This window comes from Salarias fasciatus, chromosome 18, assembly GCF_902148845.1.
Source record: "Salarias fasciatus chromosome 18, fSalaFa1.1, whole genome shotgun sequence".
NCBI lineage: Eukaryota > Metazoa > Chordata > Actinopteri > Blenniiformes > Blenniidae > Salarias > Salarias fasciatus.
Window position 1 is genome coordinate 6,699,099 of NC_043762.1, and position 12,370 is coordinate 6,711,468.

Consider the following 12,370-nt stretch of genomic DNA (forward strand, 5'->3'; position numbering starts at 1 on the left):
TGGAACAAGATTTTACAAAGACACATACAGCATCTGAAACAGGAGGGTCTGGATGCACCGTGCATGCTGTCAAGTGTGTGTGTGTGTGTGTGTGTGTGTGTGTGTGTGTGTGTGTTTTCTTACATGGGCTGCAGCAGTGAGCTAAAACCATGAAGTTGTTGGTCTTGGCCTTAACCGTCGCCCTGCTGTTTACAGCTGGTGAGTCTGTCACTGATTCTCCACTGTATAAACACTGAATCTGCTGCTGCTGCTGCTGCTGCTGCTGCTGGGCAGCGGGGGAATCTGTCGGCTCATAAGCTCAGCACACCTGTCGACTCCACAAATTCATTATTTTCATGTCACAGCAGATTGGAGGAATCATATCTGAGACATGGGGAGAACAACTGCCTCGGTTACAGCCGTCAATAAATATTATTGGCTCCCAAAAGCAGATGTGAGAGCAACAGGACGGATCTCCAGGGAATTAAATCACTTTTTTTTGGTTTTCTGTAGGTGAAGCCCTGACCTGCCATCGCTGTATCCCGAAAGCGGCGTCGGAGAGGGACTGCGAGCTCTCAGTGGAGACGTGTCCAGAGGGGAAGAACGGCTGCGCCTCCGTCAGCTTCAAAAAAGCGCCATGTGAGGCTCGAACACAGGACAGGTTGGACCGCACTCCCGGGTCCGGACCCACCATCGCCTCTGACCGCGTCTCTCTCTCTCTCTCTCTCTCTCCAGTCGGCCACTTCCAGAAGTGCATGGCTCTGAATGACTGCGAGCTGCTGAAGACGAACGCCTACATCAAGGCCGACTGCTGCGCCGAAGACATGTGCAACGACTCGAGAAACTCGCCGGGAGAAGCGGAAGGAAGGCGCCACGGTGGAGTTTGAGTGAGGCTCTTCAGCAGTGCAGCTGCAGCAGGCGGCTCCCAGGTGTGAACGCAGGAAAATAACGCAGCTATTTTTAGAAAAAAAAATATATACCGTCAGTGGCTTGCCCTCACAAATAAAAGAGCACGGAAAAGAGTGTTTGACTGCTCTCGTTTTTCACAGCCGCAGTCAGTTTAGAGCACCTTAAAATGAACGCCTGAAAAACCCCAGTTTACCTCTGATCGTCTTTTGAAAGCATTTGAATGACGGAACACATAAAGATGGAATTAATTCCTCTACTTTACATCCCTGAACTTAGTGCTTGCACACTTTCCAGGTTATTTTGTCCTTTATTCAGATGTTCAGAGGATGAAATAACCTGAAAACTGTCAAACCACTGCAAAGATTCACACACCAGACGGCGTACATAATCACTTTTTGCTTTAATGATTACAATCAAAAACATTTGTACAACATTTTCAACATTAGAAAATGGATCCAGATTTTTTTTTTTTTTTTAAATTATTATTTCATTGTATTTTTTCTATTTTTGGCTGACAGTAACCGCTAATAAACAAACTGAGGGGACAGAGGAGAGGGTTCCGATGAAGTAGAAAAAGAGCTGTATATTGGAAGGAACAAACAGCTGGCGATGTATCAGAAGAAACGTGCGTCCGTCCGGCGGCGCCGGGGCGCTCTGGCCCCGACTCGCCGGTCCGTCTGCGCTGATTCAAACAAGCCTAAATGGAAGCTGCATAATGAGAAGCTAGGATGCGTCAAGCCACTACGACCTCCGGTCTGGGTTACAGCTGCTGTCGCTTCTGAGGCGGGGGACATTTTTTCTGATACATCCAAACCGAGTTCTGTGTTTTGCATCGGTGCCGAGCACAGAGACGGAAGGCTAGATGGCGGGAAATATCAGACAAAGGGAGCCGTCACTCATCCTTTTCTTATTTCATCAAACGCACAAATAAAAACAAGGATGACAAAAAAGGGGGAGAGGAAATACTGATAAACAACAGTGGAGTCAGAGCCATAAATAGACAGTATTGGATATTTAGGACCCTGGGGGTGGAGTCAGCTGAGGTGGAGGAGAACTGGCAGCTAGCCTTCAAGTAACGGGATATCCCAGTGCAGTGTCCTGTGTGTTGATTGGGCGGCTCTACATCATGGAGCAGGACGTTTTTCCCGGCTGCACGCCGCCGTCCATCTTCTCTGCCTCCAGGATCATCCTTCGGAAAACCTCCACGGCCGTCTGGGGGAGGGCGAGAAACAGGCTCAGACACACGGGACGCCGTGGAGGAAGAGGAGCGGCCTTGGTTACGATCACAGTCGGCGCTTCACACGGCGACGTCCCGTCTCCACGTGACGTTTCTCACTCGGGTGATATTATTACTACCTAGAAACCCGAACATCAATCCGATGAGTCCTGCGTGTTTCACACCGGCTCTGTGGCGGTCGCGCCGCCGGACGATCTGCTGCGATCTCCCAGAAACAATCCACTTCCTACCAGTCCCATCGATCGGCTTCGCCTCGTCTGTCGTTCAATTGGTTCAATAAAGGTAAACATGGCGGACGGCCGTGCGGAATGGCGCCGCGTTTGGGTTCAGCAGGCTGCAAATTTAGCAACATATGTTTCCTAATGCCTTCGGAGCGCTGCGGCCATTTAACACACCGAAGGAGAAAGCCTTTTCATGCCGCGTTAAGCAGCGGCGGACAACGGGAAATGTAATAACCACTCACGCTGATTTACAAATCAATGCAGGCTGCTTCACCGGCGCTCCTGCTTCAAACACAGCAAACCTTCCATCCCCGCTCACAGCCCGATTCATTAACAGAGTTCAGCCTTTCATTCTGCCGTGCTTGTTCGTCTGGCTCCACCGAAGTGGCGGCAGGTTGATACTGCCGAAGAAACAGACAAAAACCAACATCTCACTTTGCACTGGCTGCTTTGATTGAACCTCCCACTGTTTCCGCTCCCCCTTCTCCCCCTCCTCCTCCCAGAGAGTGAATTTCAGGCTTGTCACACCACCGGGCCGCCAGAGTGCTGCTGTAACGCAAACAGGGACCTTTAGCCTTTTCCTGATACACATCAGTGCTGCTACTAGGCAACAGTTAGCGAGGAAACCTCCAGCCGAGCTGAAGGAAGAGGAGCTGAAGTCGTTCTGAATGAGAGATCAGACGGATCCCGATTACATCAACACTGAACGAACAGATCGGATTGATGCTTGGGTTCATTTTTTTTTTTTTCTTTTAAACACACGTCCAAAAAGCTTCATGGTGACAGAGTTCAGATCATCTACTGTTCAGGAGAAATGTATGGACAGAAAAGTCAGAAAAGACCAGCAGGTGGAGGACAGGCTGACTTTCTGACTGTTTCTTTTAGATAAGTTTTGTTTCAGACCTTCTTCTAAATGTTTTTGATTCATTTGTGACTCTGCAGTCCAACACTCTTGTTCCAGACAGTTTTCATGTGTGAATTTGACTGCTGACTGATCAAAATCAATCATCAGCAAGATCCTCTCAGAGTAAAAAAGTAAGAATATAAAAGAAAACCAGTGAAATTCATTTGCATTTACAGTTTTTCTTACAGGAGGTTCTCTGTAAGCAGTTTGTCCAGTTTCTCCTCCAGTGGGCCGGATTGGGACAACAGCCATAACAACCTTTAAATTTAAACTTTAAAGTTTTTCTTTGTCCTGATGACGAGCACACGAGAAGAAAATGTCGATATTTTCACAAAGATCAATCAATCTCTACAGAAGATGACTACAACCTCAACATGAAGCCAATCTTTCTGTTGCATTGTGGTTATTTTCATAAACTCACTCTGGCTAACACTGATTTTTCTCACTGCGTCCGCCAGAATCTCTCTCCGGCCAGCTTCGGCCTGCGCCCCTCATGTTTGACACCCTGCTACAGGAGCTCACATTGCTAAAGTTCATCACATTTTGATGGACAAATTTTATTTTTTTTCCCTAAACTCTCCATCCATAAATCACTCATTTCTGGCCGTTTGTGTCCCATTATCGTCTCCGGGAGCGAGGGCGCCGGCCGGAGCTGCTCCCGGCGAGCGGCGAGTGAGAGGCGGACGCGCCACAGACAGGTTGCCACTTAATAGCAGGGCTGACACACTGAGACGGCCGGATTTCACACTCACATCCACCCATGTGGGCAATTTGGAGCCGTCATTCACCCAAACCTCCATTTTTTTTTTTAACTGTAGAGGGAAATGCACAGAGGAACAGTGGTGCTTCTCCTTTTTTTTTTTATAATCACTGTAAGAATATAAATCTACGGCGGGGCTTTGATATCAGACCTGGTTCTCTTTAGCCGAGGACTCCATGAAGGCGGCGTTCCAGGACTCGGCTAACGCTTTTCCCTCTTCACAGCTGATTACTCTGAGGAGAAACAACAATCGCAGTTAGAGCAAAAGCCGTAAATACGCCAGCGAGTGGCGGTTTGTGACGGATTCCTCTGAATCTGCTCCGATCGGTGATCCGCCGGCTGCTCAGGGTGCAGAGTTACGCCGGAGCAGATACATCTTCCCCAACTAAATATTAACATCTGCTGAATATTTCAGGTTGGGGTCATATAACAAGCACGTTAAGGTTTGCATTTCTGCTGCTGTGCGTGCAAACAGGAAGGGGCTGCAAGGATCTGAACTTTAATGACAGTTTGAATTTATTTAACTCTCTGATGAGTTCTGAACACAAAACTGGTACTTTCCTGCATTTTCTAAATCTGACTCATTATCTTTTTTAATTTGTATGAGGACAATTCATTATGTTTTTCCCCTTTCAAGCACAATGGGAATATTTATCAATCTGTTGGGGACAAAAATCAAGTTTTCGGTCGGACCGAAGATTGAGAACTACAACTGTCTGAGTTTAGAATAAGTCTAAAAACTGATAAAAGGTCCTCATTTGATTAAATAAAAAACAACCTGTGTGTGGTTCCTGGTTATTTCTACTCTGTTGTTTCCAAAGATTCACCCTGAATGACAATGAACCTTCGAGAAGAGCCTGTTATCAGCGAGTTGACACTGCAGAAACACTTCTACTCAGTTCCACTCAGTCTCATGATGGTTCAGACTGAATGTGCACGTGCATGTGTGTGTGCGCGCGTGTGTGTGTGTGTGTGTGTGTGTGTGTGTGTGTACATACCGCTCCATATGTAGGTCATTCTTGTTCCCGACGAGCATGATGGGAACCCTGCGTCGCAGAGAGAAGACATAAGACAAATGTCAGGTCGTCACGCCGCCGCCCGGCCGGTTAAACCAAGAGGAAAGGAACTTACTGAACTTTCCCCACCATGTCCAACAGTTTTTCATGGATAACTTGTACGACTTCAAAGCTGGAAGACACAGAAGGGAAGGTTATTTTTTATCACCTCGACATCCATTCATCACACGCTGAAACACCAGAATCGTCCGTCTACCTTTTATTCGACGTGACGGAGTAGACCAGGATGTAACCGTTGATGTCTATGGAGTAGGTCTGAGGGAAGATGGAGTATTCATCCTGAAGAGGAAGAAAACAAAGAGACGGTGCTGCGATGTTACACAAGATGTTTCTTTAAATCAATAAGCGCCCGGCAGTGGAGGAGAGTCCTACCTGTCCCGCCGTGTCTACGAGCTGGAGGTGGTAATCTTGTCCGTTTATTGTTATCATTTTAGTAAATGCTGCAACGAGAAGAGCAAACAGTTTGACATTAGCATGAATTTAAATTAAAACGGCGAAAACGTAACAGGCGGTGGAGCTGAAGGTCTCGGCCGCTGCCTGCAGGCCTCGCTGAAGGATCCATTCTGGTGCCGCCGAGTTCACTCGGTGCGCGACTGTCGATATCCGCCTGCAAGACGGGTCGTATTATCTACAGCGAGACGGCGGGAAGGCGCAGCCCGCAGCATCTCGCCCAGACCCACGCCGACACTCGGCTTTATGTTCGCCGTCCTGCGGCTATTTATAGACACGGGCCATACGTCGGGAAAAACACACGGCCTGGTATGTGAGAGAACATGTCAAGAGAAAGAAAGACGCAGCCTGGGGGGGGGAGTGCAGGCTCAAATCTCCTGAGTGTCTGGGATGATGTGTGTTTAGGAGGATTTGATGATTTACTGTACAGTCTCTCATCCTGCACACACACACACACACACACACACACACGCAAGCAAAGTGCCTTCAAGCAAAGTTCCCCAGCTGCGTCCAAGAAAATACAAACCAGAGAAAAAGCTTCTTTTCAACCAAACACCACACACGTCTATTTCTCAAAACTTCCCTAGAAGAAGGTTTTTTTGAGCATGTTGCAGCTTTCTGGCTAATTCTTACATCAGAGAGTCCTCCCGACATTTAATACATACATAATTTTACCATTTCCCTCCATAAACATGTAACTAAAATAAGAAAAAGCCACACAGTTCAATGAATATTATGTAATATGTTAGTTGATTTTTATAATTAACCTGAAATCAGCAAATAACTCATCAAATACTTTGATTATTTATACCTCCAATTGCAGGCCAGTGCATCCAGATCATCTTTAAACCCCAAAACAAGCCAAAAGCATTTAAATGGAACATTTAAACAACCGAAAACAACATCAAAGGATCCAAGTTCAGTTCATTTAACTCACGTTTCACACCGAATGTCATTTTTCCTAAAGGTTACTGATATCTGGCCCTACAAAGTAGACTGTTTCAAGTTGTGTCGAAAGCGAATAAACATATTTATCATGTGTATCTGGAGCACAGCGCTGATCCAGTCAAACGCCCGCCCATCTTCCTCAGTGCTCCGCCCAGCGGAGGGCTGCAGCGGGCTGGACCCAGTCCCAGATGACGAAGATGAAGGCGATGAAGATGGGCGGCGGGAGGAGACGCCCCCGGACTGATTGCTCGTCCATCACAGGCCAAACACAGACAGACAAATTAACCACAGCTCGGGGTGATTTAGAATCTCCATGTTTCAGACCGGAGGGAGGAGCAACTGGAGACAATCCAACCAGACCCGAACCTGGAATGTTCCAGATTTCAGGCCAGAATCAACCAATGAAACCTTATTTTTATCTGATCTGGACAAATGTTGACTGATATTTCACTGTATTTTGCACCAGAGGATTTCGTTAAAATTGGCTTTAAGCTGAGCTTCTATTCATTTGTGGGATAAATTGTTTTGTTTAATGTGGAAATGTAGACATTTCTATTATGTAGACTTCTTGCAGGAGCAAAGAAAAGCGTAAAAAGTTTAAATTTCAAAGTAATTTTGGCACGATTTTACCAGTCCAGTCACTGAAGATGAAATCTTTCTGATTTAAAATCCATTTTAGCATCAAACAGCAGTTTTAATAACTGTGGTGAATAGGCACAAAGTTCTGAGAGCTTCACCGCCACAGAAAATCCAGTTTAAACCGGAAAATGTCTCCACTTACTGTTTTCTATTGTTGGGTCGTAGGAGTCGACGAACTGGCCTTCCACAAACTGGATGGTCAGGGAGGACTTTCCTGTGAAGCACACACAACAGAGAGAGACAGATCGAGCTTTAATATTCCAATTTATCACACATTCGACCATGAAGTGGATCAGAGGCAGTCAAAAAAAAAAAAGAAGAAGAAGAAGAAGAAGAAGAAGAAGAAGAAGAAGAAGAAGAAGAAGAAGAAGAAGAAGAAGAAGCGAGGGACAGAGGGTAATATTAGATGCTCGTGATCTTCGGGCCCTCAGGCAGCAATGTGAGAGGAACAGGCGGGACTCTGTTCTGGAAACCACTGCATGGGCTCAGGGACACTTCCGGGAATCGCTGTCTGTGAGCACTGCGCACCGTGCAATCCACAAATGGAGAAATAAAAAGCCATATCATGCAAACAAGAAGCCATTTGAGAACGTAACAGAAGAAGCTAATTTCATTAGAAATCCTGGAATCTGTGTCCTGTGAAGGGCCGCAGCTGGACCGGATCAGTTCTCAGAGCACGAGCGGCTTCCTCATCTGGGAAAACACCATCTCTACTGATGAGAATTCAGATTTGAAAGAACAAGAGAGACAAGATCACGTCCAGGGAAGGCCTGGTTCACTGATGCTCCACCACAAACAGCACCGACGCTTAAAGCAACGGAGAATCTCTAGAGCTTCTAATAGAACCGTTGAGCAAGAGAAACTCTACAAAACCAAAGAATTTCAGCCTATTTTTAGACTATACTCTCTATAAGATGAGGTATACAATGTTATTTAGCAAGATTTTCAAATAACATGTTGTTGTGGTGTTTAAGACAGTGTACAAAAAGTCACAAATCTTTAAAAAAAAAAGTACATTCTGACACAATTTCTAAATAATTCACTGAGTAAAGGTTTTAAAAGCAGGAACATTAACATTATTGTGACTATTTCCATGTGTATGCTCTTGTAAATAGTGTTTGTTGTGTTTTTCCTATTCATTTCGTTATTTTATGCTTATACAAGACTATATATATATAATTTTCATTGTTATTGAGATTTTTCACTTCTGTTTTATTTATTACATGTGAAGTAAAGCTACAAACAGTTGGGATTTTAAAAAGATGGAGAGAAAAAAAAAACTACCCTGATGAGAGGCTATCCAGTGAGAAAAGCACATGAGGTTCCCTGCAGACGGACAGACGCTGTGTGTGTGTGTGTGTGTGTGTGTGTGCGTGTATCAGGGGGTTTATCTAACGATGCTGCTGACACGCTGCTGGGCCTCCGGTCTGTGTGCCATTTTCCTCCACATCACCACCATCACCATCACCACCATCCCTCCGCCACGAACTGCGCCTCTCCGGCTCCAGATGCGCTGGAACAAGACGCGCAGTTCTGCGTCAAAGCGCTCCGGGCCTGCGCGGCGCGCCTCCGACCGACACGAACCGAGGAAATCCAATCAATAGCGGCCGTCAAATTATTGATGTTGTTTATTATGAGAGGCCTCGTGCGCCCGGAAGGCCACGGCTCACCTGGTGGCGCTCGCGCGCGGATCCCACTCCCTAGAATTTAAGTCTATTATAAACAGGCGCAAACCGACTCCGGCTGACCCGCGAGGCCGCGGGCATCAAGCCCCGATCCCGGGCTCTCGGGGCTGTCAACTCACCCACGGATCTGTACCCGAGGATGGCGATCTTTCGTGATTTCGGCTGCGGCATGTCTCCTCCTGGTTATCGCATCTAGTCCTCGGGGTTCACCGCAACCTCCAACCGGGATGGCATCCAAATTCAAGGGGCGCGCGGATCCCTCATACAGCCTCCGGTTCGGAGCAGGAATCCCTGTTTGTGCTTCCGAAACGCCTCAAAAATATTATGATTTCAGGTCATATGAGAAAAGCATGGAGTATCAATAGATCTACAATAACTGCGTCACTCCCCTTTGCAATGTAATGAATTAGTAATTACTTCCGGGCGCTGATTGGCTGCTCGCGCAGAGAAGGCGGGCACTGATGCCGCTTCCAGGATTCTGATTGGTTCGGACAGACGCTCGTCGAGCGGTGAGCGGCTGTTCCTGGATTCTGATTGGCCGCGGCTCGATTTGTGGCGTTCTGGGTGGTCGGCTGGGTTGTCATTCACATGTTTGGGGTCAGGGAGCAGAGATACACACACACACACACACACACACACACACACACACACACACACACACACACACACACACACACACACACACACACACACACACACACACTGTACTGGCTCCACAGGGCCGCTGCAATGACACAGCCACAATCCAGGTCAAACTGTGAAAAACAGACCAGAATAGATAATGGACCGAGGTGTGTGAGGTTTGAAACTGTTTCCAGTTTTCTGTTTTAATCAGACACGACGATATTGTACTATGCACAGGCTTTATGGTGACTGATATAAGCTCAAAAATGAATGAATAAACCAAAGCACTACAAATGCTTCTTAAAAGAGGAGTTATTGTGTCTCATGGCCACAGGAAGGTTCGAATAAAACTCTGTCCATCTCTCTGGACATCATGGAGGACATAGAGAGCTCAGCCAACAGAGCGGACTCATGGATCACTTCTGTTCGGCAAATGCTCAGACACAAGGCAATTCACAGCATTTTATAAGCAAATACTTTACTCGAGTCAATTAAGATTTTATTAATTTATCAGTTTATAAATCTATTAAGTAATCTACTGCTTTTTGATAAGCCTGGGTGAAAATAATATTTTAATGCCTAATTTAAAAGTGTTCCAGCAGGGAGTTTGTTCTATACGTGGAGAACATGCAGGGATTAAAACTGGCTTCACCTTGTTTCTTCTGGGACACTATTAACTTCTTCCTGAAGACTTCAAGGGTCTGGATCTTTCATGGTCTAGTAAATATGAGACAGATTCAAAGCTTCACTAAGCATGATGTGGATCCTTTGACATACAGGCAGACAATACAGAGGTTGTAGCCCAGGTGTAATAAGCTCCGCCCTCTTTGTGTTCGGAAAGACTTGTTTAAAGGTTTTTATTTATTTATTTATTTATTTATTTATTTATTTATTTATTTGCTGAGACCTGTAAACATATCATTACAATTATATACATGAACAACCTTTCTCTGAATCTCACAGCTGATGCAAACATCTGTCTGCACCACATGTGTTCAGGGGTCAATGAGTTTTGGAAACCCCGCCCCCAAAAGGGCATTGTCCAATCACATGTCAGAGCAACCATTACTGTGGGAACAAGATCCGTCAAACTGCGGACCTCAAGCAAAATGGCAAAGAGACAAGCATTTGGCGTTTGTGACAGTAGTAGTTTTCTTTTCCTTCCCAAAGCCGACGACACAACAGGAGCAGAACTACAGAGGATCCAACAGTGTGGAAGGCTCCACTCCGCTAAATGTCACGGAAATAAACATACGTCTGCTCCGAGGTAAGGCTAAGCTAGGCTAGGCTAACACCATAGCGATAGCTCGCTAGCAAGGCCGTATGAGCAATATGTTCATACATTTAAAATAACTGTTTGTCAAAGTTATAGTTACTATTCACAGATTTTGTAATGTATATTAAAATGTTTATTACTAGTATTTCATTTCCATAACATTACCCATACACATATGCACTTGTGGGTATAAAGGATGTTGACTAGCTATCTAAATTTACCAGAGCTATATAACTATCAAAATAATTTAAATATTTCAGTGAACATTCTCCTGAAGCATACAAAAGTGTCCTGATCTACTTTAACAAGCTTCATTAGCCTCGGGGCTAATCTAACGCTAACGCTCTTCTGGAGGATGTGGACGCCACACAAGAGACCTTACCCGGCAGAGGAGAGCATGAGGCTTTGCTCGTTGTATTTGAGTTAGATGTCGTGGGGTTTCTCCTACTTTATGCTTCCACCTCGATAGTCATGGTATTCCATTTGTTCCTATTATAATATTTTGGATATACCCCTCCACAGCATATTGCAACCGTTTTTGCCTCGATACGGAGGATATGTACACTGGTATTGGTCCAAAAAGAGTCACTGACACGCACCGCTATACTAATCTTGCTGTCAGCTTCAAGAAGTTTGTCGGTCCAGCAACAGTAACTCAGGGGGGCGGGGCTTCTGTCAACAGCTTTGCTTTAATTTTGAAAGTTGCAGATTTGCAGTTTTACCTGACATCAAACACATTTCTCTTCAGTTGCCATACACAGTCCAGTTTCAGTTTTACCAGAGCAGTAAATTAGTGCCAGAATAATTCAAGATTAGGTTCTCCCTTCGCCTTTGTCACTCCTGTGACGACCACAAGGCGACGGTGGCATTTTACCGATAGCGGGGTTTGTGACATGCAGGGAGACAGGAATTGAACTAACAACCTCCCGATTGTAAGACAACTGCTCTCCCCACTATACAGCCACTCCAGGGAAGGATTAGAGTGTTTTTTGGAATATGGGAGGAAACTGGGGTACCTGAAAAAAATCCACACACAAAGGGAGAACATGAAAATGCCACACGAAGAGGCCCTCAGACTTATTCAGCATCTGAACACAAGAAGTGAGTGTTTCTGTAAAGTTTCTGTTAAGTTTCCATTTCTCTAAAGTTTCTGTTTGTGTAAGGTATCTGTAAATTTTCCTTTTCTGTAATTTTTTTTTATTAAGTTTCTGTTTCTGTACCTTTAAAGTTTCAGTGTCTTTAAAGTTTCTGTTTGCGTGATGTTTCTGTTTCTGTAAAGTTTGTTTAGTTTCAGTTTCAGTGAAGTTTCTGTCTCTGTAAAGTTTCTGTTTCTGTAATGTTTCTGTTTTTATCTGTAAAGTTTCTGTTTCTGTAGTATTTCTATAAAGAAGAGAAATGTGGACTTGTCGATCCTAATCAATTTTAGACCCATTTATAAACTCCCAATTTGATCCATAATATCGGAGAGAGCCATTTTTCACTGAGTACAATCATTCTCGGATGATTTACGAAAAGTTTCAGTCTGGTTGTAGGCGCTGCCACAGTGCTTAAATGGCTATTTTAAGAGTTTTTCATTATCTTCTCATAAATGTGGATTCAGGACATGTAGCTGCCTTCGTGCTCTTAGGCCTCACGGCTGCCTCCCACGGTGAACCATGCCAT

The 12,370-nt window shown here is 45.2% G+C and overlaps 1 protein-coding gene across 1 annotated transcript; it reads right to left on the reverse strand.

The window, feature by feature from the left end:
* Window positions 1-1,273: 1,273 nt before the first annotated feature.
* On the reverse strand, window positions 1,274-9,197 carry rheb (Ras homolog, mTORC1 binding). Its single transcript, XM_030115676.1, has 8 exons — window positions 8,928-9,197; window positions 7,266-7,337; window positions 5,459-5,526; window positions 5,283-5,365; window positions 5,142-5,198; window positions 5,009-5,056; window positions 4,162-4,243; window positions 1,274-2,100 (listed from the first exon to the last, which is right to left on the reverse strand). The coding sequence occupies exons 1-8, from the start codon at window positions 8,977-8,979 to the stop codon at window positions 2,008-2,010; spliced, it is 555 nt and encodes a 184-aa protein (XP_029971536.1). The 5' UTR covers window positions 8,980-9,197; the 3' UTR covers window positions 1,274-2,007.
* Window positions 9,198-12,370: the final 3,173 nt, after the last annotated feature.

Bases quoted from the DNA above. Each gene is read 5' to 3' on its own strand.
- rheb (XM_030115676.1), bottom strand. From the start codon at position 8,979: ATGCCGCAGCCGAAATCACGAAAGATCGCCATCCTCGGGTACAGATCC. The intron at 5,366-5,458 runs GTAGGACTCTCC...CTTCCTCTTCAG, and splicing joins TCGTAGACACGGCGGGACAG to GATGAATACTCCATCTTCCC. The intron at 5,199-5,282 runs GTAGACGGACGA...TGTGTCTTCCAG, and splicing joins TCCGTCACGTCGAATAAAAG to CTTTGAAGTCGTACAAGTTA.